Source organism: Macaca fascicularis, chromosome 19 (genome assembly GCF_037993035.2).
Source record: "Macaca fascicularis isolate 582-1 chromosome 19, T2T-MFA8v1.1".
NCBI classification, from domain to species: Eukaryota; Metazoa; Chordata; class Mammalia; order Primates; family Cercopithecidae; genus Macaca; species Macaca fascicularis.
In genome coordinates, this window is record NC_088393.1 from 11,887,132 (window position 1) to 11,912,685 (window position 25,554).

The window sequence follows — 25,554 nt, forward strand, 5'->3', positions numbered from 1 at the left end:
CTGCTGTGTCTCGAAGGGCGCTTGACTTAAATCTGCTTAGTTGCAAATCAACCCCCCTTTCCCAGAAATGCACTTCACTAATGGAAATAAAAGCACAACTACATTTTGGGCATGACGGATTTAATTTTTTCTTGTGGAGAAAAAGAGTACATCTTTCCAAACTGGACATCAAGGAATTGCTACACAGAAGAACCACATCCAGGATAGAAAGGACCAGCCAGAGCTCGTTCAGTAGTGTATTTCAGAATCGTCAGGGAGGAGCCAGTAGCGGAATTACCATGTTAACACTGAGACCACATTGCACCCTTTGTTTTTCTAAATGGAGTAGGAAAGAAAGATGCTAAAATGTGATCTTGGGAGGAGTCCCCCAGTCCCCACAAAAAGAAGGAGAGAAAAAAAAAAAAAAAAAAACAGAACTCCAAACCGCTGTGGTCATGGCAATTTCCCATCAAAACTGCCCATGTAAACACAAGCTGCTAAAAGTGAATGTTAAGAAGGAAGGCACTGGTTAGTGGGTGATCCTGACTTCAATCCCCTGGAGCTGGAGAGGGGTTTTCCCACGGCCTTTGGTTTAATGTGTCTGTAAACTCAACAAACCTCCCTTCCCTGAGGTAATCTGCAAAAACATCAGTTTCCAGTCCCCAGAGACCATTTCGAATTAAACCTCACCCCCAAAATCATTCAATGTAACATTTGCCTTATTTTGAGAAGAAACAAATGTTCCCATATTATTCCCAGTCTTTGAGAGAATCCAGAGGCAGCTCTCTCCGCTGCTACTTGAAGTTGAACTCTTGAAAAATCTTATGTAAACAGAAAGCTTAGGCCAGGTCAGGAGTAAGATGCAGTCAAAGCTGTTTCTTGTCAGGCAGGCGATTACAAGTTAGCTCCGCCCTATTCAAGACAATCTCATCCATTCCTTTTTTTGACAGCAGTTTAGACACAACTGGCCAACAAAACCAGCCTGGCCAACAAGGTGAAACCCTATCTCTACTAAAAATGCAAAACGTAGCCGGGTGTGGTGGCAGGTGCCTGTAGTCCCAGCTACTCAGGAGGCTGAGACAGGAGAATCGCTTGAACCCAGGAGGTGGAAGTTGCAGTGAGCCGAGATCATGCCACTACCCTCCGGCTTGGGCGACAGAGCGACTCTCCGTCTTAAACAAACAAACAAAAACCTCAGCAGGCCATACTGCATCTTAAGAAGTCTTTTTGAAGCTGCTTTAGTTTGACTTTAGTGTTAAAGCAACTACAAATTTTTGACTCCCGCCCACATACTCAGATACCCTCACTTTGTGTGTTTATAGGATTTGTCCATTTCACCTCAGTCATCTCATTTGCTGGTATAAAGATACTCTCAGCTGGGCGTGATGGTTCATGCCTGTAATCCCAGTGCTTTGGGAGGCTGAAGGAAGTGGATCACTTGAAATCAGTTTGAGACCAGCCTCACCAACATGGTGAAACCCCTTCTCTACTAAAAATACAAAAATTAGCCGGGTATGGTGGCATGTGCCTGTAATTCCAGCTACTCGGGAGGCTGAGGCAGGAGAATCACTTGAACCCTGGAGACGGAGGTTGCAGTGAGCTGAGATTGTGCCACGGCACTCCAGCCTGGGCAATAGAGCGAGACTCTGTCTCAACAACAACACAAACGATACCCTCACTCCAAAGTTCTAAGGGTAGCCTCTGGTATGAAGTAACTGGGGCTCCCTAGAAATAAATCTAAATTCGAACCAGGCTTTTCCCCTCACACATACCCCAGGGAAGAGGCTGAGCTCATGAAAGCTGCAGGAAGTCATTTTGGCTGCAGGGGCTGGGAGAGCAGACACAGCCTCTGAAACAGTCAGGGGGGTGAGAACATAAAACATCCGCTTAGCCATCCTAACAGTGCTGGTCCTGTTAAGGTTGGTGTTTAGGAGCTAAGAAAACGTGCTGCGCCCCTAGAGTTTGGAATCTGATGGGCAGAAAGTGCCTCTAAACTGGAGGTCAAGATGTAAGTCTTCAAACTGCACACATAACCTCTGAGCAGAAGCCCCCAGAGGTGGGGACCCCAGCTTCAGGGACTCCCCGGCACTGATCACAGCCCATCCCCCCATTCACATAAGGGCCTGCCACTCTCAGGCTATCTACAAAGTACAAGCGGTGACAGCAAGTTACTCAATCCTACCATCTCACCCCTTCTGCCCAACCCCCAGCACCCCTTAGAAGTGACCCCTAGTTTGAGGCTGTGGTGAGCTGTGATTGCACCACTGCACTCCAGCCTGGGCGACAGAGCGAGACCATCTCAAAAAGAAAAAAAAGAAGTGACTCCTCCATTAGCAAAAATTGTCGGCCGGGCGGTGGCTCAAGCCTGTAATCCCAGCACTTTGGGAGGCCGAGACGGGCGGATCACGAGGTCAGGAGATTGAGACCGTCCTGGCTAACACGGTGAAACCCCGTCTCTACTAAAAATACAAAAAATTAGCCGGGCGTGGTGGCGGGTGCCTGTAGTCCCAGCTACTCGGGAGGCTGAGGCAGGAGAATGGCGTAAACCCGGGAGGCGGAGCTTGCAGTGAGCTGAGATCTGGCCACTGCACTCCAGCCTGGGCAACAGAGCGAGACTCTGTCTCAAAAAAAAAAAAGTATTGTCACATCCCTGGGCCCTGCCGATGACAAGGATTGGGAAATGGGCATTGGGTGTGGAAGGGCCCCCCTCAAGTTGGAGGAGCCCAGGTGCGTACATCAGAAAGTTGCCGACAACTGCCTGTGGTGGCTGGGAACGTTGCTTCATTTCCTTTTCTAGCAGGATGTATGATTGGGCAAGAACTTGCTTAAAACACAACCAGCTAAACAGGGCCTAGGAGGGAGGGCCCAGGCTCCTGACTCTGAGGTTAATTAACTTCTGGCCGAAAGCCCAGAGCCGGAGTGCTAGGGGTTGGGCGAATCTCTGCCCTGTCTAATGTGGTCCATAGTTCCAGAATTCAATTCAGGATCAGAGATGCGGTGAACACAGCAAAAACAGTGGCAGGGTTGTGGGTGATGTGGCTCTTGGGGGAAGCTTGGAAGGCACTTCTGGGGTCCCTGAAGCCAGGGTGTTGAGGGGATTTGACTCCTTGTCCCTTCTACAATGGGGAAAGGCCGCTTTAATGCTGCTTTTTGTAAGTAGAGGGTCTGCAGGGGTCAAAATCACCATCCCACCTTGGAATCCAGGAAGTTCGTGGGGGCAGGCTCAGAGACCAGCCTGCAGGACCTGAGAAAGAGGCGCCGCCTTCCCTGGACGAACTCCAAGAACGCACACTGTGCGAGGAAGAAGATGAACCATCTTCCACCAGCTTGGAAATATCAGTCCTGCCCAACCCAGAAGAGACCTGGAAAATGGTTCTAAGCTAGAAGGCACCACGGAGGCCCCTCCATCAGACAGAATGGGACGTGTCGCCCGCGGCCACCCTCCTTAACACACCCTGGAAAGCAGCACGCTCATGCATGTCAGTGTCCCCGGGCCCCTGCCTGCCATGCAGAGCTGAGTCCCCATGGTCTGTAGCCTCTTACCGGGGCTGCCTGAGCAACCTGGCAGCCACGGCGACATTGTGAAAGAATGAGCCATGCAGGAGTCGGGGGGCAGTTGACAGAAGGGAAGGGATTGCCCTGAGCTTGGAGATAACCATTGTGGCTCATGCCTCAATCACAGTCCCTGCCGAGGCCGGAGAGAGGTGGGTAGGGGGTTTGGGGACATCTCTAGCAGCTGCAGCTGCTGGGCTGGGGGGCTGGAGCATCCCCCACGGCCGGGCCTTTCCCATTGCTGCCTGAGCTGGAGCTGGGTTCCAGGGACTCGTTCATCTTCTCGCAGATGACATCCACCAGGCGCTCGAAGACCTGCTTCACATTGATGTTCTCCTTGGCGCTGGCTTCAAAGAACTCGAAACCTGGATGAATGTTAATGTGGGAACACGTGTAAGACCCCCGAGGGGCAGAGTCTCAGCTGTGGCATCACAGAAACCTGGCTTCTAAGCCTAGTTCTGCCCTTTATCCTGCTGTAGGACCTTGGCCGTGTGCCTTTGCTGCTCCAAGCCTCAGTTTGCTCATCTGTAAAATGGGAACAATGATCCTATCGATGATAAAAATCTGTGGCAGGCCAGGCGCAGGGGCTTATGCCTGTAATCCTAGCACTAAGGGAAGCTACGGTGGGAGGATCACTTGAGGCCAGGAGTTCAAGACCAACCTGGGCAACAGAGCAAGGCCCTGTCTCTACAATAAATTTTTTTCAAAAGTAGACAGGCGGCCAGGTGAGGTGGCTCACGCCTGTAATCCCAGCACTTTGGGAGGCCGAGGCAGGTGGATCATTTGAGGTCAGGAGTTCAAGACCAGCCTGACCAACATGATGAAACCCTGTCTCTATGAAAAATACAAAAAATTAGCTGGACGTGGTAGCACGCGTCTGTAATCCCAGCTACTCGGGAGGCTGAGGCAGGAGAATTGCTCGAATCTGGGAGGCGGAGGTTATAGTGAGCTGAGATCACACCACTGCGCTCCAGCCTGGGCGACAGAGTGAGACACTATTGAAAATAAATAAAAAATAGATGGGCGTGGTGGTGTTCACCTGCAGTCTCAGCTACTCGGAAGGCTGAGGCAGGAGAAGGGTTTCAGCCCAGGAGGTCAAGGCTGCAGTGAGCCATGATCACATCACTGCACACCAGCCTGGGTGACGGAGCAAGACCCTGTCTCAAAAACAACCAAACGAAACCCTACGGCTGCAGCCATGGTCTGGACAATGCTAAGCATCTCTCTGTCACAAGGCAGTGGCTGCAAGAGTGTAGGTGGGAGGGTACATGAAGAGTTCTGCTGCCCAGCGGCCATGGCAGTGCCCACAGGTGGCTGTAGCTCACCTTCCACCCAATTTCTGCTGCACAGAAAGGCATCGTCAGGAGACCCATCAAGGCACATTTTTCACTGCCTTTTTTTTTTTTTTTTAAGAGAAACGGTCTCTTTCTATTGCCCAGGCCAGAGTGTAGTGGTGTGAACATGGCTCATTGCAGCCTCAACCTCCTGGGCTCAAGCAATCCTCCCGCCTTGGCCCCCTGGGTAGCTGTGCCTATAGATGCACCCCACCACACCCAGCTAATTAAAAAAATTTTTATTTTGTAGAGGTGGGGATCTCACTATGTTGTGCAGGCTGGTCTTGAACTGCTGACCTAAAGCAATCCTCCCGCCTAGGCCTCCCAAAGTGCTGGGTTTATCAGCGTGAGCCACCATGCTGGGCTTCCTACATCCTTTTAAGGTTGCCTGAGGGTCTGCCTGAGAGGAGCTGTCCCTGAATCTCCAGGCAGCCCCACCTGCCACATCACTAAGGTAAGCCAGGAATTCAGACAAAAGCCTGCCACAGGCCAGGCGCGGTGGCTCAAGCCTGTAATCCCAGCACTTTGGAAGGCCGAGACGGGCGGATCACGAGGTCAGGAGATCGAGACCATCCTGGCTGACACAGTGAAACCCCGTCTCTACTAAAAAATACAAAAAAACTAGCCGGGCGTGGTGGCGGGTGCCTGTAGTCCCAGCTACTCGGGAGGCTGAGGCAGGAGAATGGCGTGAACCCGGGAGGCGGAGCTTGCAGTGAGCCAAGATCACGCCACTGCACTCCAGCCTGGGCGGCAGAGCGAGACTCTGTCTCAAAAAAGAAAAACAAAAAAAAAAAAAACAAAAAAAAAAAACAAAAGCCTGCCACATTACACGTGGCCAAGAGTGAAGCGGGTCTGTCTGTTCTGTGCGTCATACTGCACTATAAAAATGGAATCATAATGAGTTAGGTGTGTAATTATCTGTTTATTATCTGTCTCCGCTACTAGAAAGCCGGCTCCAGGCAGGCAGGATTTCCGCCCATGGCTGCACCCAGTGCCTGAAACGGAGAGGGTGCTTAGAAACTGTCTGCTGAATGGTTGAATGAATGAGTGGGTAAATGAATGAATAGCAGAGGCAGGACATGAACTGAGATCTACTGTGAGCCTAGAGATATCAAAGCCATCCCACTGTCTTCCTGGGCAGATCTGGTGTTTCCTTATCCACGTGTGGCCTTGCCTCATATAATCTGTGTTCTTTATTTTTCTTTTTGTTGAGATGGAGTTTCACACTTGTTGCCCAGGCTGGAGTGCAATGGCACGATCTCGGCTCACCGCAACCTCCGCCTCCCGGGTTCAAGCGATTCTCCTGCTTCAGCCTCCCAAGGAGCTGGGACTGCAGGTGTGCACCACCATGCCAGGCTAATTTTTGTATTTTCAGTAGAGATGGGTTTCACCATTTTGGCCAGGCTGGTATCGAACTCCTGACCTCAGATGATCCGCCTGCCTCAGCTTCCCAAAGTGCTGGGATTACGGGCATGAACCACCATGCCCGGCTTATTTTTCTGATATTAACCAGGCTTGGTGGTATGCGCATGTAGTCCCAACTACTCAGGAGGCCAAGGCAGGAGAATCACTTGAACCCAGGAGTTCAAGACCAGCCTGGGTATCACAGGGAGACCCTGTCTCTAAAATACATAAAAAGTTTAAAAAGGAAAAAATAATTTTTTTTGATGTTATTCAATAAGAAATTTACTGTAGAAACTAGAAACTACAGAAAAGTATTGAGACAGCCTAAAATCCCAGTACTTTGGGAGACTGAGGCAGGTGGATCACCTGAGCTCAGAAGTTTGAGACCAGCCTGGGCAACACAGCAAGACCCAGTCTCTAAAGAAAATATAAAAATTAAGGCCGGGCACGGTGGCTCAAGCCTGTAATCCCAGCACTTTGGGAGGCCGAGGCGGGCGGATCACGAGGTCAGGAGATCGAGACCATCCTGGCTAACACGGTGAAACCCCGTCTCTACTAAAAAATACAAAAAACTAGCCGGGCGAGGTGGCGGGCGCCTGTAGTCCCAGCTACTCGGGAGGCTGAGGCAGGAGAATGGTGTGAACCCGGGAGGCGGAGCTTGCAGTGAGCTGAGATTGCGCCACCACTGCACTCCAGCCTGGGTGACAGAGCAAGACTCCATCTCAAAAAAAAAAAAAAAAAAAAAAAAAAATTAAGGCCGGTCATGGTGGTTCACGCCTGTAATACCAGCATTTTGGGAGGCCAAGGTGAGCAGACCACTTGAGGTCTGGAGTTCGAGACTAGCCTGGCCAATGTGATGAAACCCTGTCTCTACTAAAAATGCAAAAATTAGCTGGCCATGGTGGTGCACACCTGTGATCCCAGCTACTGAGGAGACTGAAGCAGGAGGATCACTTGAACCTGGGAGGTGGAGGTTGCAGTGAGCCGAGATTGCGCCATTGCACACCAGCCTGGGTGACAGAACAAGATGCTATCTCAAAAAAAAAAAAAAAAAAAAAAAAGTTGGCCTCACGCGGTGGCTCATGCCTGTAATCCCAGCATTTTGGGAGGCCGAGGTGGGCGGATCACGAGGTCAGGAGATTGAGACCATCCTGGCTAACATGGTGAAACCCCGTCTCCACTAAAAAATTTAGCCGGGCATGGTGGCGGGCATCTATAGTCCCAGCTAATTGGGAGGCTGAGGCAGGATAATCACTCCTGGGAGGTGGAGATTGCAGTGAGCCGAGATTGTGCCACTGCACTCCAGCCTGGGCAACAGAGCGAGATTCCGTCTCAAAAAAAAAAAAAAATGGGGGTGGCCAGGTTTGTTGGCTCACACCTGTAATCCCAGCACTTTGGGAGGCCAAGGTGGGCGGATCACAAGGTCAGGAGTTCGAGATCAGCCTGCCCAATATGGTGAAACCCCATCTCTACTAAAAATACAAAATTTAGCTTTGTGTGGTAGTGTGTGCCTGCAGTCCAAGCTATTCAGGAGGCTGAGGCAGAAGAATCGCTTGAACCTGAGAGGCGGAGGTTGCAATGAGCCGAGGTTATGCCACTGCACTCCAGCCTGGCAACAGAGCGAGACTCCGTCTCAAAAAATTAAAATAAAAATAAGTAAATATTAACCAGGTGTGGTGGCATGCACCTGTCATACCACCTACTTGGGAGGCTGAGGTGGGAGGATGACCTGAGCCAGAGAAATTGAGGCTACAGTGAGCCGAGGTCATGCCATTGTACTCCAGCCTGGGCAACAGAGTAAGACCCTGTCTCAAAACAAAAATGCAAAGCAATGTATGGAGATAGAGATAAAAGTCATTTGTAATCTCATCACTTGGAAACAATTACTATTGGTGTTTTGCTATTCAGCTTTCTAGTCTTTATTCATCTTTTTTTTTTTTTGACACAGAGTCTCCCTCTGTTGCCCTGGCTGGAGTGCAGTCGTATGATCGTAACTCACTGTGGCCTCGACTCTTGGGCACACCTCAATCTCCCAAGTAGCTGGAACTATAGGAGTGTGCCACCACACAGCCAATTTTTGGTTTTTTATAGGGGTGGGGTTTCACCATGTTGCCCACGCTGGTCTCTAACTCCTAGACTCAAGTGATCCTTCTGTCTTGACCTCCCAAAGTGCAAGGATTACAGGAATGAGCCACCATGCCCAGCCTTTAGTCTTTTTCTATATAAATATGTCATTGTTGGGGTTAGGTTTGTAAGGGATGTGTTTGTGCACATGTATATGTGTCTGGCTTTTTTTCCTATAAAATTGGAATCAGGCCAGGCACGGTGGCTCATGCCTGTAATCCCAGCACTTCAGGAGGCTGAGGCAGTAGATCACCTGAGGTCAGGAGTCTGAGACCAGCCTGAGCAACATGGTGAATCCCCATCTCTACGAAAAATACAAAAGTAGCCAGGCGTGGTGACGCATGTCAGTAATCCCAGGTATTCGGGAGGCTGAGGCAGGAGAATTGTTTGAACCTGGGAGGCAGAGGTTGCGGTGAGCCGAGATCGTGCCATTGCACTCCAGTCTGGGCAACAAGAGTGAAACTCCATCTCAAAAAAAAAGAAAAGAAAAAAAAAATTGGGATCAAATCCTGTCTCCTGCTTTGAACTCCAATCTTCTTTTTGTGTGTGTGTGTGTGTGTGTGTGTATGTGTGTGATACAGGCTCACTCCATCACCCAGGCTGGAGTGCAGTGGCGCGACCTCAGCTCATTGCAACTTCCGCCTCCGGGGTTCAAATGATTCTCACACCTCAGCTTTCCAAGTAGCTGGGATTACAGGCATGTGCCACCACACCCAGCTAATTTTTGTATTTTTGGTAGAGACGGGGTTTTACCATGTTGGCCAGGCTGGTCTCCAACTCCTGACATCAAGTAATCTGCCCACCTCAGCCTCCCAAAGTGCTGAGATTACAGGCGTGAGCCACCGAACCTGGCCTGTACTCCAATATTTTAAACACAATAACAGAAAGTGAGAATCTCCCTTTACCCCGAGACCCCAGATATAATCTGTAAGTAGGTGTGGGAAACACTTCCAAGTATTTCAGCCCATGGTGGACATAACTAATTTTACCACTTCCAGGCTAACTGGGGATTCAGGACCCTGCCCCACAGAACAAAGACCCAGTTTCTCTAACAAAGCAATGGCAAGAATAAAAGGCAAAAGGGATAGCTCAGAGGTCAGCAAACCTCCTCTGTGAAGGGCCAGATGGTAAATTTCTTTTTCTTTTTTTTTTTTTTATAAGACGGAGTCTCGCTCTGTCACCCAGGCTGGAGTGCAGTGGCGTGATCTCGGCTCACTGCAAGCTCCACCTCCCAGGTTCATGCCATTCTCCTGCCTCAGCCTCCGAGTAGCTGGGACTACAGGCGCCCGCCACCGCGCCCGGCTAATGTTTGTATTTTTAGTAGAGTCGGGGTTTCACCGAGTTAGCCAGGATGGTCTCGATCTCCTGACCTCGTGATCCGCACACCTCGGCCTCCCAAAATGCTGGGATTACAGGTGTGAGCCACCGCGCCTGGCCCAGATGGTAAATATTTTAGGCTTTCTGGGTCATATGGTCTCTGTCTCAGTTACTCAATTCTGCGCTTGAAGCACTGCATATACCCTTTTCTGTATTGAGACAGCCTGTAATCAGACATGTGATTACCATAAACAATAGCAACCACAGACAATGCATCAACAAATAGGCATCGGCTGGGCATGGGTGTGAGTTCACTCCTGTAATCCCAGCACTTTGGGAGGCCAAGGTGGGAGGATTGCTTAAGCCCAAGAGTTCAAGATCAGCCCAGACAACATGGCAAGACCTATCTCTGAAACATTTTTTTTTTTTTTTTGAGACAGAGTCTCACTCAGGCTGGAGTGCAGTGGCGCGATCTCAGCTCATTGCAACCTCCGCCTCCCAGGTTCAAGTGATTCTCCTGCCTCAGCCTCCTGAGTAGCTGGGATTACAGCTGTGTACCACCACACCCGGCTAATTTTTTTGTATTTTTAGTAGAGATGGGGTTTCACCATGTTGACCAGGGTGGTCTCGATCTTCTGACCTTGTGATACACCCGCCTCGGCCTCCCAAAGTGCTGGGATTACAGGCATGAGCCACCGTGCCTGGCAAAAAAAAATTTTTTTTTTAATTAGGCAGGTGTGGTGGAGTACACCTGGAGTCCCAGGTACTTGGGAGGCTGAGATGGGAGGATCACTTGAGCCCAGGAGATGGAGGCTACATTGAGCTATGATCGTGCCACTGCACTCCAGCCTGAGCACCAGACAGGGACCTTGTCTCAAAAAAATAAAAAATAAATTAAAAAAATAAATGGTTGGGAGGTCGAGGCGGGTGGATCACCCAAGGTCAAGAGTTCCAGACCAGCCTGGCCAGCATGGTGAAACCCCATCTCTACTAAAGATACAAAAATTAGCCAGGCGTGGTGGCATGCGCCTGTAATCCCAGCTACTCAGGAGGGTGAGGCAGGAGAATCGCTTGAACTGGGGAGGCGGAGGTTGTAGTGAGCCGAAATCACACCACTGCACTCCAGCCTGGGCGACAAGAGCAAGACTCCGTGTAAAAAAATTTTTTTAAAAAAAGGGTATGGCTGTGTCTCAGAAAAACTTCATTTATAGATACAAATTTGAATTTCATATAAATTTCCCATGTCATTTTTTTTTTCAACCACTTAAAAATGTAAAAACCAACCAGGTGCCGTGGCTCATGCCTGTCATCCCAACACTTTGGGAGGCTGAGGCAAGCCAATTGCTTGAGCCTGGGAGTTCAAGACCAGCCTGTGCAATATAGTGAGACCTCATCTCTACAAAAAATAATAATAATAAATTAGCCAGTGTGCTGGCTTACACTAGTAGTCCCAGTTACTTGAAAGGCTGAGGCAGCAGAATTGCTTGAGCCCAGGAGTACGAGGCTACAGGGAGCCTTGAACTTATTTTGTAGAGTTGGGGTCTCACTGTGTTGCCCAGGCTGGTTTCCAACCCCTGGACTCAAGCAGTCCTCCCTCCTCAGCCTCCTAAAGTGGTGGGATCACACCACTGTACTCCAGCCTGGGTGAAAGAGTGAGGCTCTGTCTCTATTATTTAAAAAAACAACAAAAACAAAACGGCTGGAGTTGCATAGCGAACTGTTTACAGACAAAAGGGTCCAATGTCAAGGGTTTGTTTCTCAATTTTCTAGGAAAAAAAGGAAAAGTATTTTGGGGGAATAGATGATTCAAGATTGAATAAATGTTGAGATCTAATTAAGTTGAATAACGTTTTATGAAAGTCTATTTTACATTCCTTTCTACTTGTGAATGTATTTGAACTTTTTTTAGATGGAGTTTCGCTCTTGTTACCCAGGCTGGAGTGCAATGGCATGATCTCAGCTCACGCAGCCTCTGCCTCCTGGGTTCAAGCGAGTCTCCTCCCTCAGCCTCCCAAGTAGCTGAGATTACAGGCGTGCGCCACCACAACTGGTAATTTTGTATTTTTAGTAGAGATGAGGTTTCACCATGTTGGTCAGGTTGTTCTCAAACTCCTGACCTCAGGTGATCTGCCTGCCTCAGCCTCCCAAAGTGCTGGGATTACAGGTATTAGCCACCACGCCGGGCCAAACATTTCTTATTTCATTTTTTTTTTGAGATAAGGTCTTGCTCCGTTGCCCAGGTTGGCATACAGTGGTGCAATCTTGGTTCAATGCAACCTCTGTCTCCCAGGCTCAAGCGATCCTCCCACCTCAGCCTCCTGAGTAGCTGAGACTACAGGTGTGCGCCACCATGCCTAGCTAATTTTTGCATTTCTTTGTAGAGACGGGGTTTGCCATGTTGCCCAGGCTGGTCTCAAATTCCTGGGCTCAAGTGATGTACCCACCTTGCCCTCCCAATGTGCTGGGAGTATTTGAACATTTTTATCACAAAAAGTTATTATTTTCTTCCTTTTTTCAGACAGAGTCTCGCTATATTGCCCAAGCTGGTCTCAAATTCTTGGCCTCAAGCAATCCTCCCAATTCAGTCTCCAGAGTAGCTGGGATTACAAGCACATGCCACCATTCCTGGCAAAAGTTATTTTTTTAAAAAAAAGTGTAGGCCAGGCCTATAGAACCAGGTGCAGTGGCTCCATCTCAAAAAAAAAAAAGTGTTAAGAACATCTATGAATTAAGCTGACAGATTTCTTGCCACATGTGTCCAAAGAAATATATGTAAAGATGATTGCTGCAGCTGCATTTGTCAGAGGAAACGGCTAGAAATAATCTCCATGGCTGTCAACAGAGGAAAAGGTTAAGGAAACATGAAATGGAATAGTACACAGCCATGCAAAAGAATGAGCCAGCTTGGCCGGGCGCGGTGGCTCAAGCCTGTAATCCCAGCACTTTGGGAGGCCGAGACGGGCGGATCACGAGGTCAGGAGATCGAGACCATCCTGGCTAATATGGTGAAACCCCGTCTCTACTAAAAAAAAAAAATACAAAAAAACTAGCCGGGCGAGGTGGTGGGCGCCTGTAGTCCCAGCTACTCGGGAGGCTGAGTCAGGAGAATGGCGTAAACCCGGGAGGCGGAGCTTGCAGTGAGCTGAGATCCGGCCACTGCACTCCAGCCTGGGCGACAAAGTGAGACTCCATCTCAAAAAAAAAAAAAAAAAAAAAAAGAATGAGCCAGCTCTAGGGCTGATGGAAAAGGATTTCTAGGATACATTATTTAGTAGAAAAATTCAAAGTACAGAAAAGGGTACAGACCGCAGGGAACATCTGTGTAAAACAAAAAAAGTAGCCAATGTGTTGTCGATGCCTGTGGGTGCTCAGGATATTTCTGGAAAAAGATACAAGAACCAGAGAAGCTGGGAGACCAGAACTGGAGGTGGGGAGTAAATTATTGCCTTAGTCTCTTCCTGTGCCTTCTGAATTTTGCACATAGAGTGCTGGCTTGGATGGGGCTTACGGGAAGGCTGGGGTTAAAAACTGACTGCAAGCATCAGTTACTTTCTTTCTTCTTCTTCTTCTTTTTTTTTTCTTTGAGATAGAATCTCCCTCCATTGTCCAGGCTGGACTGCAGAGGCGCAATATCGGCTCACTGCAGCCTCCACCTCCCAGGTTCAAGCAATTCTTCTGCCTCAGCCTCCCAAGTAGCTGGGATTACAGGCGTCTGCCACCACGCCCAGCTAATTTTTGTGTATTTTTAGTAGAGACAGGGTTTCGCCATGTTGGCCAGGCTGGTCTAGAACTCCTGGCCTCAGGTGATCGGCCCGCCTCAACATCCCAAAGTGCTGGGATTTCAGGTGTGAGCCACCATGCCCGGCCACAAATAAAGTTTTATTGGCAAACAGTCACACCTATTCATTTATGCATTGTCTGTGGCTGCTGTCATGCAGAGTTGAGTAGTTGCCATAGAGACGGTATGGCCAAAAACATTTACTATCTGGCCCTTTAAGAAAAGGTTTGCTGACCCCTGGACTAAAGGAAGCAGTCTTATCTGCTATTCTGCTGTTTGGTTTTTCTGCTTAGCCAGAGACCTTGCCATATCAAAACATAAAGAACAGCCGGGCACCGTGGCTCATGCCTGCAATCCCAACACTTCGGGAGGCCGAAGCAGGTGGACCACCTGTCAGGGGTTCAAGACCAGCCTGGCCAACATGGCGAAACATCTCTACTGAAAATACAAAAATGAGTCAGGTGTGGTGCGCGCACCTGTTATCCCAGATACTCAGGAGACTGAGGCAGGAGAATCACTTGAATGCAGGAGGTGGAGGTTGCAGTGAGCCAAGATCATGCCATTGCACTCCAGCCTGGGTGACAGAGTAAGACTCCATCTCAAACAAAAACAAAAACAAACCATAAAGAACATCCCGGCCGGGCGCAGTGGCTCACGCCTGTAATCCCAGTACTTTGGGAGGCCGAGGCGGGCGGATCACAAGGTCAGGAGATCGAGATCATCCTGCCTAACACGGTGAAACCCTGTCTGTACTAAAAATACAAAAAAAAATTAGCCGGGCGTGTGGTGGGCGCCTGTAATCCCAGCTGCTCAGGAGGCTGAGGTGGGAGAATGGCGTGAACCCAGGAGGCGGAGCTTGCAGTGAGCTGAGATCGTGCCACTGCACTCCAGCCTGGGCGACACAGCGAGACTCCGTCTCAGGAAAAAAAAAAAAAAAAAGAACACCCCCTTGGCCGGGCGGCGGGGCTGGCTCATGCCTGCAATCCTAGCACTTTGGGAAGCTGAGGAGGAAGGATCACTTGAAGCCAGGAATTCGAGGCCAGCCTGGGCAACATAGCGAGACCATGTCTCTACACAAAATTTAAAAAAGGCCGGGCATGGTGGCTCACACTTGTAAATCCCAGCACTCTGGGAGGCTGAGGCAGGCAGATCACGAGGTCAGGAGATAGAGACCATCCTGGCTAACACGGTGAAACCTCGTCTTTACTAAAAATACAAAAAATTAGCTGGGCATGGTGGCATACGCCTGTAGTCCCAGCTACTTGGGAGGCTGAAGCAGGAGAATTGCTTGAACCTGGGTGGTGGAGGCTGCAGTAAGCTGATATTGCACTGCTGCACTCCAGTCTGGGTGACAGAGTGAGTCTCAAAAAAATAAAATAAACCTGGGAGGCGGAGCTTGCAGTGATCTGAGATCGCGCCACTGCGCTCCAGCCTGGGCAACAGAGCAAGACTCCATTCCCAAAAAAAAAAAAAAAAGTAAAAATAAATAAATAAATAAATAAATAAATAACATCCCCAGCCTTTTCCACGGCTGCATAGTATTCTACCATGTGAATATACTTTATGTCCACTTGGTTCTCCAACTGTGAAACACTTGGCGGGGATCTGTAGGTTTCACTCCTACTAATACTATTGCTACACTCCACACACCACATCCCACACGGGTGAGGATATCGCTAGGATCAATTTCCAGAAATGGTTTTGCTGCGAGTTCCTGCGCATGGATCCCCTGCAATTAAACAGGACATGTGGCATACGCATGGGTATTTTCCTGGGCAGATCCTCAAAGGGTCAGTGACTGGGTTGGACCCTGAATCTGAGGATGGGGATGAGGGTTTGGTTCTGGGAGAGCCAGGGCCTGTGGCCCAGGCTGGGTACTAACCAAGGTCATCGGCGAGCCTCCGGCCATCCTCGCCAGGCACGACACGTTCGTCCTCCAGGTCACACTTGTTCCCCACCAGGATGACCTGGGCGTTGTCCCAGGAGTAGGTCTTGATTTGCGTGGCCCTGCAGAGTTACCAGTCGTGAGCCATGAGCCGGGGGGGGTTAGGGATAAGAGGAGAAGGCAAAGATCAGGGGTCCGTGGTCAGCAAGCACTCACCAGTCCTGCACAGCGGCAAAGGATTCCTGATTGGCGACGTCATACATGAGCAGGAAGCCCATGGCTCCCCGGTAGTAGGCTGTGGTGATGGTGCGGTAGCGCTCCTGGCCCGCCGTGTCCTGGACAAATGGCAGTGACAGTTGGCTGGGAACTACCTGTTTCCCAGTCCACCCCTGTCTGAGAGGGCCACTGCCCTGTGTTCACAGCACCAGTCTCATAGGGGAGACACAGAACCGCTCATACAACCTCCGGTCTGATGGAGAATACACAGACCCTGCCCTCACAACCCCAGTCTGACAGGGGAGGCATGGATTCATTATCAAGGGACCTCCCCAGTCTGATGAGGGAGAGACCTGGGCTTGCTTGCCCTTGAGGGGTTCCAAGTCTCAGGGGTCAGTGGCCTCTCATAGATTTATGAGCCCCTTTGACCTCGTCTCTAAGAACCAACTTAACAACTGCAAATAAGAACCAACTGGGCCAGATGGTACCATCTTGACAGGACACCTTGGTACTCTCGCTACCATAATAATTGCTACCAGCGGCTAAGTTAGGAGAGGTAGCTGGGTGTGGCTCTGCAGACCAGGCCGGTTCAATGGGGGTCCCAGGGGTCCCCTCTAAGAGATGGTACCCAAAACTCTTTCCCATTGGTCACCAGCACCTGGGACCTTTCTCTTTCTCTCTTTCTCTTTCTTTCTTTTCTTTCTTTCCTTCTCTTTCTTTCTCTTCTTTCTTTCCTTCTCTCTCTCTCTTTCTTTTCTTTCTTTCCTTCTCTCTCTCTCTCTCTCTCTTTCTTTCTTTTCTTTCTTTCCTTCTCTCTCTCTCTCTCTCTCTCTTTCTTTCTAGATGGGGTCTTGCCCTGTCATCCACGCTGGAGTGCAGTGGTGCAATCATAGCTCACTGCAGCCTTGAACTCCTGGGCTCAAGCAATCCTCTCGCCTCAGCCTCCTGAATAGCTGAGACTACAGGCTGAAGCTACCAGGCTGGGCTAATGTTTAAAGTTTTGGTAGAGATGAGATCTCGCTGTGTTGTCCAGGTTGGTCTGGAACTGCCAGGCTCAAGTGATCCTCCACCTTGGCCTTCCAAAGTGTTGGGATTACAGGCATGGGCCACCATGCTTAGTGTCCCAAGTACTTCAAACATGTCTTAGGTTAGTATCATCTCCGCAATCAGACCCCCAGGAATAATACTATCTCCCACCAGGTGCGGTGGCTCACGCCTCTAATCTCAGCACTTTGGGAGGCCAAGGCGGGTGGATCACGAGGTTAAGAGTTCAAGACCAGCCTGGCCAACAAGGTGAAACCCCGTCTCTATTAAAAGTATAAAAAAGGGCCGGGCGCGGTGGCTGAAGCCTGTAATCCCAGCACTTTGGGAGGCCGAGACGGGTGGATCACGAGGTCAGGAGATCGAGACCATCCTGGTGAACATGGTGAAACCCCGTCTCTACTAAAAAATACAAAAAACTAGCTGGGCGAGGTGGCGGCGCCTGTAGTCCCAGCTACTCGGGAGGCTGAGGCAGGAGAATGGCGTGAACCCGGGAGGCGGAGCTTGCAGTGAGCTGAGATCCGGCCACTGCACTCCAGCCTGGGCGACAGAGCCAGACTCAGTCTCAAAAAAAAAAAAAAAAAAAAAAAAAAGTATAAAAAAGTAGCTGAGCCAGGCGCGGTGGCTCACGCCTGTAATCCCAGCACTTTGGGAGGCCGAGGCGGGCGGATCACGAGGTCAGGAGATCGAGACCATCCTGGCTAACACGGTGAAACCCCGTCTCTACTAAAAAATACAAAAAACTAGCCGGGCGAGGTGGCGGGCGCCTGTAGTCCCAGCTACTCGGGAGGCTGAGGCAGGAGAATGGCCTGAACCCGGGAGGCGGAGGTTGCAGTGAGCTGAGATCCGGACACTGCACTCCAGCCCGGAGGACAGAGCGAGACTCCGTCTCAAAAAAAAAAAAAAAAAAAGTAGCTGAGTGTGGCGGTGTGCACCTGTAATCCCAGCTACTTGGGAGACTGAGGCAGGAGAATCACTTGAACCCAGGAGGCGGAGGTTGCAGTGAGCCGAGATCGTGCCATTTCACTCCAGCCTAGGCGACAAAGCAAGACTCCGTCTCTACGGAGAAAGAAAGATATATATATATATACTGTCTCCCTCAGAGTGCCCCCAGCCAGGGCAGGGCATGTCCCCTCATCCTGATAAATTCGCCTAGTAGATAATTCCTCCCTACTCTTCACACCTACCCCAAGTGCACATCTCAATTCTGGGCTATTTCCCCTCACTTGAGAACCCTCCCCACAGCCAGAAGAACTGTCCAATGAGGCTGGGCGCGGTGGCTCATGCCTGTAATCCCAGCACTTTGGGAGGCCAAGGCCGGTGGATCACTTGATGTCAGGAGTTTGAGACCAGCCTGGTCAACGTGGTAAAACCCCGTCTCTATTAAAAATACAAAAATTAGCCGGGCGTGGTGGGCATCTGTAATCCCAGCTTCTCGGGAGGCCGAGGCAGGAGAATCGCTTGAACCCAGGAGATGGAGGTTGCAGTGAGCCGAGATCGCGCCACTGCCCTCCAGCCTGGGCAACAGAGTGAGACTCTCCGTCTCAAAAAAAAAAAAGGACCCTCCAATGAACTTTCCTGAAGGGACCCCACCCCCAACCCACAGCCAGCCTCCCAGCCTACCCAGATCTGCAGCTTGATCCTCTTGTCATGGCGGTAGACGGTCTTGACCTTGAAGTCAATGCCCACGGTGCTGACGAAGGCGGGCGTGAAGGAGTCGTCCGCGTATCGGAACAGGAAGGAAGTCTTGCCCACGCTGCTGTTGCCTATCAGTAGCAGTTTGAACATATAGTCGAAGTTCTGATCTGCTGCATCCCGTGGGCCTGCCGGGGGGTCTCCAGCTGATGCCATCTTGGCACTAGCCTCCCGGGACAGGGAGACCTGAAATCCTCAGGGAGAGGAGACAGGCGTCCTGCATGGGAATCAAACACCAACAACAGCTCCTGTGGATGCACCAGGCCTGAATTCAAATCTCAGCTCGGCCACTTGGAGGCCATGTGATGCTGGATGCATTGCTTGCCCCCTCTAGACCTCAATGTCCTCTTCTGCAAAATGGGATGTTTCCCATAGTCCCTTCCTGAAAGAGTAGTTAGTTGTGAGCCTAAAATGAGTTTCTTTCTTCTCTTTCTTTAGAGACAATATCTCGCTCTGTTGCCTGAGGCTGGAGCGCAGTGGCGTGATCATAGCTCACTGCAGTCTTGACCTCCTGGGCTCAAGCGATCCTCCTGCCTCAGCCTCCCAAGTAGCTGGGACTACAGACACGCCACCACATCAGGCTAATTTAAAAAAAAAAAATTGTAGAGATGGGGTCTCACTATGTTGCCCATGCTGGTTTCAAACTCCTCTGCTCAAGCAGTCCTCCTGCCTCAGCCTTCCAATGTGCTAGGATTACAGGCATGAGCCACCGTGCCCGACCTAAAATGTGTTTCTTTATTCATTCAACAAATGCTTCCTCTCTGCCAGGCCCTGTTCCCTGTGGAGATGCAGCTGGGAATAGGACAAGAAAAAGTCCATCCTCAGGTGGTCACGTTCCTTCCAGTGGGAAGGTATTAACACACATAACGGTCATTAGACAGTGCCTGGTAGACAGCTGGGGCACAAAAACAATGACTGCTGTTTAATCTTCACACCCTGTGGCGTAACTGAGTCTTTATTGGGGTGGAGGGTGGGGAGACCTTTCCTGTCTGGAAACCCAGAGGCCTAGCAAAGGGTTCAAGTGCAAGGCCCAGGGTAAGGGGCTCCGGCCGCTGCAGAACTAGATTCTGGAGAAGGCGCAGGTGTGGACTTCGCCCCCGCGCGTCCACCTGGTGTGGCCCAGGTGTAAGCTGGAATGGGGAGGGGAGGGGAGGGGAGGACCTGCCAGCTGGATAAGCTGGATAGAGCCCCCGACTAAGGCTTGGGTGTTGACTTTGGCAGGTGTCAGCCCCTGGGGCGCCTGCCCTCCCCTAACTCATGCCAAATACAGCCCTTCTCTGAGTTGCAAGGGGAAGGGGTTTTCTACGTACTGGGCCCAGGTTTAAAGTCCAGTTCTACCCCCTAAATGGGTACTGCCATTTTCTATTTGTCAAAGGGGCCGGGCCTGTCTCCTGCCCAAGGCTGACTCACTCCAGCCCCAGTCCACGGAGGCAGGATTGAGAGTCCTTATATCCAAGGAAACCATCCCAGTCACTTAATTAACACAAATCCCACCACCACGACCACTGCCGCCCACCCCTGGTCTTTCCAGGCAATCTGTCCCATAGCTAGGCTCCTTGAATCTGCCCCCACTCCAACATGCTGCTTCATCCGGGCCCATGATGCTCCCTCAACCCTCATAACCTCTCCCAGGCCTCAGTTTCCCCAGCCGTCTATGGCCGCTGCGGGAACCGCACAGACAGGCTGCAGAAGGCCTGGATGCAGGCAGGGCAGAGGCAGAGAAAGCCCTGGCACAGCTATTTCTCAATCGCCTTTGGGGCTTTTTTCCATTTTAAACGAGGACCCAACCGGCCCCACCCCGTGTTCCAGGAGAACGAGTTTAAGGAGGGGAAGAGAAGAGGCAGGAAACCTTTCCCCACGCAGGGCAGGGCCGCAAGGCTGGGGCCCCCACCTCCCCCAACCTCAGCTCACCTGTGTGGCAGTCGGTCCCGCCTCTTTCTAACCATCTGCCGACCCTCCCTCAAGCCTGGCCCTGGAGGGCTCGCCTCTGTCCCCCTTCACTATATTCGGGGCGCCCCAGCCAGTGCAGGTGGACTCAGGAGCTTCCCCCATCACCATATGGTCCCAACGCCTGTCCCCAGCTGGGCTCTCTGCCCCGCCCGCGCCCCATCAGCGCTTCCCAAGTGCCCAGCTGGGTGGGGGCGAGGGCAGAGGCGTTCCCCGCAGCCCCGCCTTTGTTCCCCAGGCCCCCTACCCTCCTCCCAAACCCCTGTACCCCACAGACCTGCTCGAATGCGGAGGGGCGGGGCAGGCTGCGCTCCTTCCCAGGGGTGACCTCGCGTAAGGGGCGCCGCCCGCAGGGATTCCGCCTTTGAACTCTCTGCGGCCTGGCCCTGGCCGCGACCCCGGCCCCGCAGCCGCCGAAGCCACAGCCTGCAGCCACCCGGATCCCGCGCGGGCTCCGCCCAGGAGGCGGAGGAGGGGCCGTTCCCGGAGCGGGGGATGGGGGAGGACGGAGCGGGGCCGAGTCTTGGGCGGGGCTTACAGAAAGCGGGTGGGAGGGGCTGGAAGCTCCACCGAGCATCTAGAGCCCGTCCTAGCCAAGCAACAGCTCATTTTACCAACTGCGTGTAAAGAGCTCCTACTATACGCATGGCTGTTAAAAGCACGGAGTCTGGGGCCTGGTTCGAGTCCCAGCTCCACCACGTTCTAGTCTTGTGGCTTTGGACGCGTTACTTAACCTCTTTGAGCCTCAGTTTCCCCATCTGTCAAGTAGCTCATAGCAAGAGTACCCAACCTCACTGAGTTGTGGGAGGATTCTGATCTGAGTTAGTGTTTGTCAAGTGCAATGCCGGCCTTAAAGTAGGCTAGGCCAGGCGCGGTGGCCTGTAATAACAGCAGTTTGGGAGGCCGAGGCAGGAGAATCACTTGAGGCCAGGAGTTTGAGACCAGCCTGAGCATCATAAGGAGACCTCATCTCTACTAAAAATAACAAAAATTAGCCAGGTGTGGTGGCATGCGTCTGGAACCCCAGCTACTTGGGAGGCTGAGGCGGGAGGATTGCTGGAGAGATGGAGGCTGCAGTGAGCCTTGATGGCACCACAGCACTCCAGCCTGGGCAACAGAGCAAGACCCTGTTTCAAATAAATAAAAATAAATGAGGGCTGGGCGCGGTGGCTTATGCCTGTAATTCCAGCACTTTGGGAGGCCGAGGCAGGCAGATCACTTGAGGTCAAGAGTTTGAGACCAGCCTGGCTAACATGGAGAAACCCAGTCTCTAGTAAAAATACGAAAAATTAGCCAGGCATGGTGGCACATGCCTGTAATCCCAGCTACTCAGGAGGCTGAGGCAGGAGAATCACTTGAACCCAGAGGCAGAGATTGCAGTGAGCTGAGATCGCACCACTGCACTCCAGCCTGGGCAACAAAAGAGAAACTCCGTCTCAAAACAAAACAAAACAAAACAAATAATACATATGTCAGTGGTTAACAACATGTCTGGTATACAGCAGGTGCTCAATAAATGGGCATCATTATAGGAGAGGCTTATAGGCTAAAATGGCTGACACTCCAAATCATCATGCTTCATGAATGGGGAACCTGAGGCCCCTGGCTCCACCCTTGCCTGCCCCTCCCCCTGCTTCTCATGGGGGTGAAAAAAAAAGAGACAGCAGCCATTTCTGAAGAAGCATTTATTAGCATGCAGGGCCCATGCTAGAGGCTCCTTATTTCCAGGGCAAGGCCGGCGAGACAGAGCCCATTGCTCACGACGCAGCCCAGATTGCAAAGAGAGGACAGCCCATGGTAGCGGAAGAAATTCTGGCGGAGAGCACTGTATTTGGGGTCCTTCTCTCGCAGCTGGCGGTAGGGATCGGGACCCTGGTGGCTGCCTGGTACCTCCCCACCCAGGCCTCGCTCCTTCTCCACGGTTTGCAGGGCCCACATGGCAGCTGTGGTGCGGGGCTCCAGCCAGCGGGCGTTGACAGTGGCCAGCGTGAGGCTCAGGAACAGCAGGTAAAGCTGGCAGGGACAGCAGAAGAGAAGGTGAGCCGTGCCTGGGAGGCCAGAGAGGCCCTAGGGAGGGGCTTTCTGTATCCTCGACAGCACAGGGGTGGGGGTGGGGACAGCACTGGATCAAAAAGCCTGCCTCCCCCTCTTTCCTTGAACCCAGACTGAGGGGCCCAAAGCAGAGTTCCAGCTCTTCTACTCTGAAACTGGTCGCTCTGAAGGAAAAGCTCTATCCCCACCTCCTCTATTCCCCCCAAAACCTCCCGAGCCTCCTCTCTTCTGATACTCAGACTGGAAGTCCCCAGGGCAGGATCTCCTTCCTCAGTGGCCACAGCCCAGACCCCAGAAGCTGACATTGGACCCACAGAGAGTGAATAAAGTCTTTGAGTGGCTGGGCACAGTGGCTCACGCCTATAGTCCCAGTGCTTTGGGAGGCTGAGGTGGGTGGATCACTTGAGGCCAGGAGTTCAAGACCAGTCTGGGCAACATGGGCAAAACCCCATCTCTACTAAAACTACAAAAATGAGCCAGGTGTGGGGGCTGTCCCCCTGTAATCCCAGCTACTCAGGAGGCTGAGGCATGAGAATTGCTTGAACCCGGGAGGGAGAGGTTGCAGTGAGCCGAGATTGCACCACTGCACTGCAACCTGGATGACAGAACAAGACTCTGTCTCAAAAACAAACAAAACAAAACAAAAAGTCTTTGAAGGCAGGCATGGTGGCTCAAGCCTGTAATCTGTAATCCCGGTGCTTTTAGAGATAGGGGTGGGAGCATCCCTTGAGGCCAGGAGTTCAAGACCAGCCTGAACAAACAACACAGCAAGACCCTCATCTCCTTTTTTTTTTTTTTCCCTGAGACTGAGTTTCACTCTTGTTGCCCAGGTTGGAGTGCAATGGCATGAACTCGGCTCACTGCAATCTCCACTTCCCGGATTCAAGTGATTCTCCTGCCTCAGCCTCCCAAATAGCTGGGGGTGCACGCCACCCAGTTAATTTTTGTAGTTTACTTAGTAAAGACGGGGTTTCACCATGTTGGCCAGGATGGTCTCCATCTCCTGACCTCGTGATCCGCCCACCTCGGCCTCCCAAAGTGCTGGGATTACAGGCATAAGCCACTGTACCCGGTCTCCCTATTTTTTTAGTTAAGAAAACTGTTTTTGCCATTCTCACATTGCTATAATTCCATCTCTATTTTTTTAAGTATTTGAATAACTTCTGAGCCTGTTTCATTAAAATAAATAAATAAAAGAAAGAAAGAAAAAGTCTGTGAAGTTCTAATTACCCATAATCCCCTCCTGTCTCTATGAGATTATTCTTGAAACACCTGTCAGATCTCACTTGCCCACATCTATAGAACATAACGCAGGCAAGGGAAGGCCAGAGTAGAGAAATCGGAGATGCAGAGATAGTTTCTTGCCTTGTGGCCAGAAAAATGTGTGGAAGGCAGTAGGAAACCGTAAATTCCCGGTTGGGCTGGTTTTTAAACAATAAACTGGGGTCAATGTACCAGCTCAGCTGAGTCACCACAGCTTGGCAGCAGGCCCAGCCAGCGGGAGGAGAGGGAACAGCAGCTACTGGGGAGATGCTGGGGGATAGACAGAGCTGCTAGGGACTGTTGTATAGGCTGTGCACTGCTCAAGGGTATCCAGAGCCCAGCTTTGTATCTACCAGGAAGAAGGGGCTCCCCTCCTCTTCCCTCCCCTCCCCTCCCCTCCCTTCTCCTTTCCTCTCCTCTCCTCTCCTTTCCTTTTATTTTTTTGAGACAGAGTCTTGCTCTGTCACCTAGGCTGGATTGCAGTGGCGTGATCTTGGCTCACTGCAACCTCTGCCTCCCGGGTTCAAGCAATTCTCCTGCCTCAGCCTCCTGAGTAGCTGGGATTACAGGTGCACGCCACCATGCCTGGCTAATTTTTTTGTATTTTTAGTAGAGACGGGGTTTCACCATGTTGGTCAGGCTGGTCTTGAACTCCTGACCTCGTGATCCACCCACCTCGGCTTCCCAAAGTGCTGGGATTACAGGCGTGAGCCACCATGCCTGGACTTTTTTTTTTTTTTTTCCCTGGAAAAGGTGTAGCCATAGGCGCTCATTGGGGTCCTGGGAATAAGTCTCCAGAGGGCAGTGGCACTCAAAGTCACGTACCTGGCTGGCCTCCCAGAATGTGAGCTGAGCCCAGGCATGCTGTGAAGCCAAGATGCAGAGGTTGATGAAGGCACAGCCCATGGAGATGTGGAAGTAGAAGGGGAAGAGTTTGCTCTGCGCTAGTCCGAAGGTATGTCGGGGAAGGCCTCGGAAAAGCAGGAAGCCTGCAGGATACGGGGACCACAGGGGTGTTAGAGCACTTACCGCCCTCTTATTTCTGTCCCCACCCCAGGTCCCCATGACATCCAAGCTGAGGGTCCCTACCTGAGACGAAGGTCACCCACATTTGCATGCCCCAGGCACCTGACAAGACCAGTAGATGGACCATCTTAATCAGGCCTCCTAGGTTCCCGCCTTCCTCCATCTTGCAGTCCTGGGAAGGAGGCACCGGGTGGCTCAGAACTTTACCTTTGCCTCGTGCGTGGCCTTCAGACCCTGTGAACCCGCTCGGGGACAGGGTTACGGCCAATCCGGCAGAGATTCTGGCAAAGCAGCCCAGGAATGAGAGTGAGAAAGGCCCAAAGCAGTCAAGGCCCAAAAACAACCCTCGACCCCATCTCTCCAAATGTCAGCCCTCAAGCTCTCAGGCTCTCTGGACCTCAATCTCCATGCCACTTCAGAGGCCCCCAAATTTCAGCCCCAGCAGCTCCAGCTCATAGCCCTAGGTCTTCAGAGATCACTCCACTAATTCCCAAACATCACCCCAGGGATCCAGTTCTGACATCCAAGACCACTTTTCTCATAAAATAATCCCGGATATTAGGTGAAGATCCCCAAAACCCCGAGGAAACCCCAAATCTCATCCCGAGGACACCGATCCCACCGTTAGGAACCAAGACCTCAACCCGCAGCACCCGGATTCCGAGAACAGAGGCGTCGGGGCCAAATGGGCTGAATTCGGTACCTCACTCCCACGCCCCCGGGTGGACAGCGACCCTCCTCCGCCGCGTCCCCTCGTGGGTTTCCCCCAAGAATTCGTCCCGCCTCCCAGCTGAGCCTGAAACCAATCGGATCGTAGATCTGCACCTTTCTATCCCGCCCTCTTGGGTATTGACTAATCGTAGAATCCCCCCCTGGGATCCCGCTCCCTCCACGGGCTTTTATCCAATTACACCGCGGCTACTAAGCGCTGCTGAAGCGTG

At 51.5% G+C, this 25,554-nt stretch overlaps 2 protein-coding genes across 10 annotated transcripts; both read right to left on the minus strand.

Moving 5' to 3' along the window:
• Window positions 1-103: 103 nt before the first annotated feature.
• RAB3D (RAB3D, member RAS oncogene family) lies at window positions 104-20,728 on the minus strand. Of its 3 annotated transcripts, none has more exons than XM_005588011.4 (5): window positions 20,550-20,728; window positions 18,254-18,542; window positions 15,590-15,708; window positions 15,371-15,495; window positions 104-3,896 (listed from the first exon to the last, which is right to left on the minus strand). In XM_005588011.4, the coding sequence occupies exons 2-5, from the start codon at window positions 18,479-18,481 to the stop codon at window positions 3,709-3,711; spliced, it is 660 nt and encodes a 219-aa protein (XP_005588068.2). In that variant the 5' UTR covers window positions 18,482-18,542; window positions 20,550-20,728; the 3' UTR covers window positions 104-3,708. The 3 variants fall into 3 exon arrangements, with proteins under 3 accessions (XP_005588068.2, XP_015296020.2, XP_073882033.1); XM_015440534.3 differs by having other exon boundaries at window positions 18,254-18,573; XM_074025932.1 differs by having other exon boundaries at window positions 18,254-18,707.
• A 1,214-nt stretch (window positions 20,729-21,942) lies between these two features.
• Window positions 21,943-25,405, minus strand: TMEM205 (transmembrane protein 205). 7 transcript variants are annotated; one of them, XM_005588025.4, is made up of 4 exons: window positions 25,317-25,405; window positions 24,677-24,785; window positions 24,413-24,576; window positions 21,943-22,285 (listed from the first exon to the last, which is right to left on the minus strand). In XM_005588025.4, exons 2-4 carry the CDS (start codon window positions 24,774-24,776, stop codon window positions 21,980-21,982), a joined length of 570 nt encoding a protein of 189 aa, XP_005588082.1. In that variant the 5' UTR covers window positions 24,777-24,785; window positions 25,317-25,405; the 3' UTR covers window positions 21,943-21,979. The 7 variants fall into 7 exon arrangements, with proteins under 7 accessions (XP_005588082.1, XP_065391678.1, XP_065391682.1 ...); XM_065535606.1 differs by having other exon boundaries at window positions 24,677-24,894; XM_065535610.1 differs by having other exon boundaries at window positions 25,252-25,405.
• Between the last annotated feature and the right edge of the window lie 149 nt (window positions 25,406-25,554).

Bases quoted from the DNA above. Each gene is read 5' to 3' on its own strand.
- RAB3D (XM_005588011.4), bottom strand. From the start codon at position 18,481: ATGGCATCAGCTGGAGACCCCCCGGCAGGCCCACGGGATGCAGCAGAT. The intron at 15,709-18,253 runs GTAGGCTGGGAG...CCATTTGTCCAG, and splicing joins GGATCAAGCTGCAGATCTGG to GACACGGCGGGCCAGGAGCG. The intron at 3,897-15,370 runs GTTAGTACCCAG...ACATTCATCCAG, and splicing joins GAGGCTCGCCGATGACCTTG to GTTTCGAGTTCTTTGAAGCC.
- TMEM205 (XM_005588025.4), bottom strand. From the start codon at position 24,776: ATGGAGGAAGGCGGGAACCTAGGAGGCCTGATTAAGATGGTCCATCTA. The intron at 24,577-24,676 runs GTAGGGACCCTC...CGTATCCTGCAG, and splicing joins GTGGGTGACCTTCGTCTCAG to GCTTCCTGCTTTTCCGAGGC. The intron at 22,286-24,412 runs GTACGTGACTTT...TGTCCCTGCCAG, and splicing joins CATTCTGGGAGGCCAGCCAG to CTTTACCTGCTGTTCCTGAG.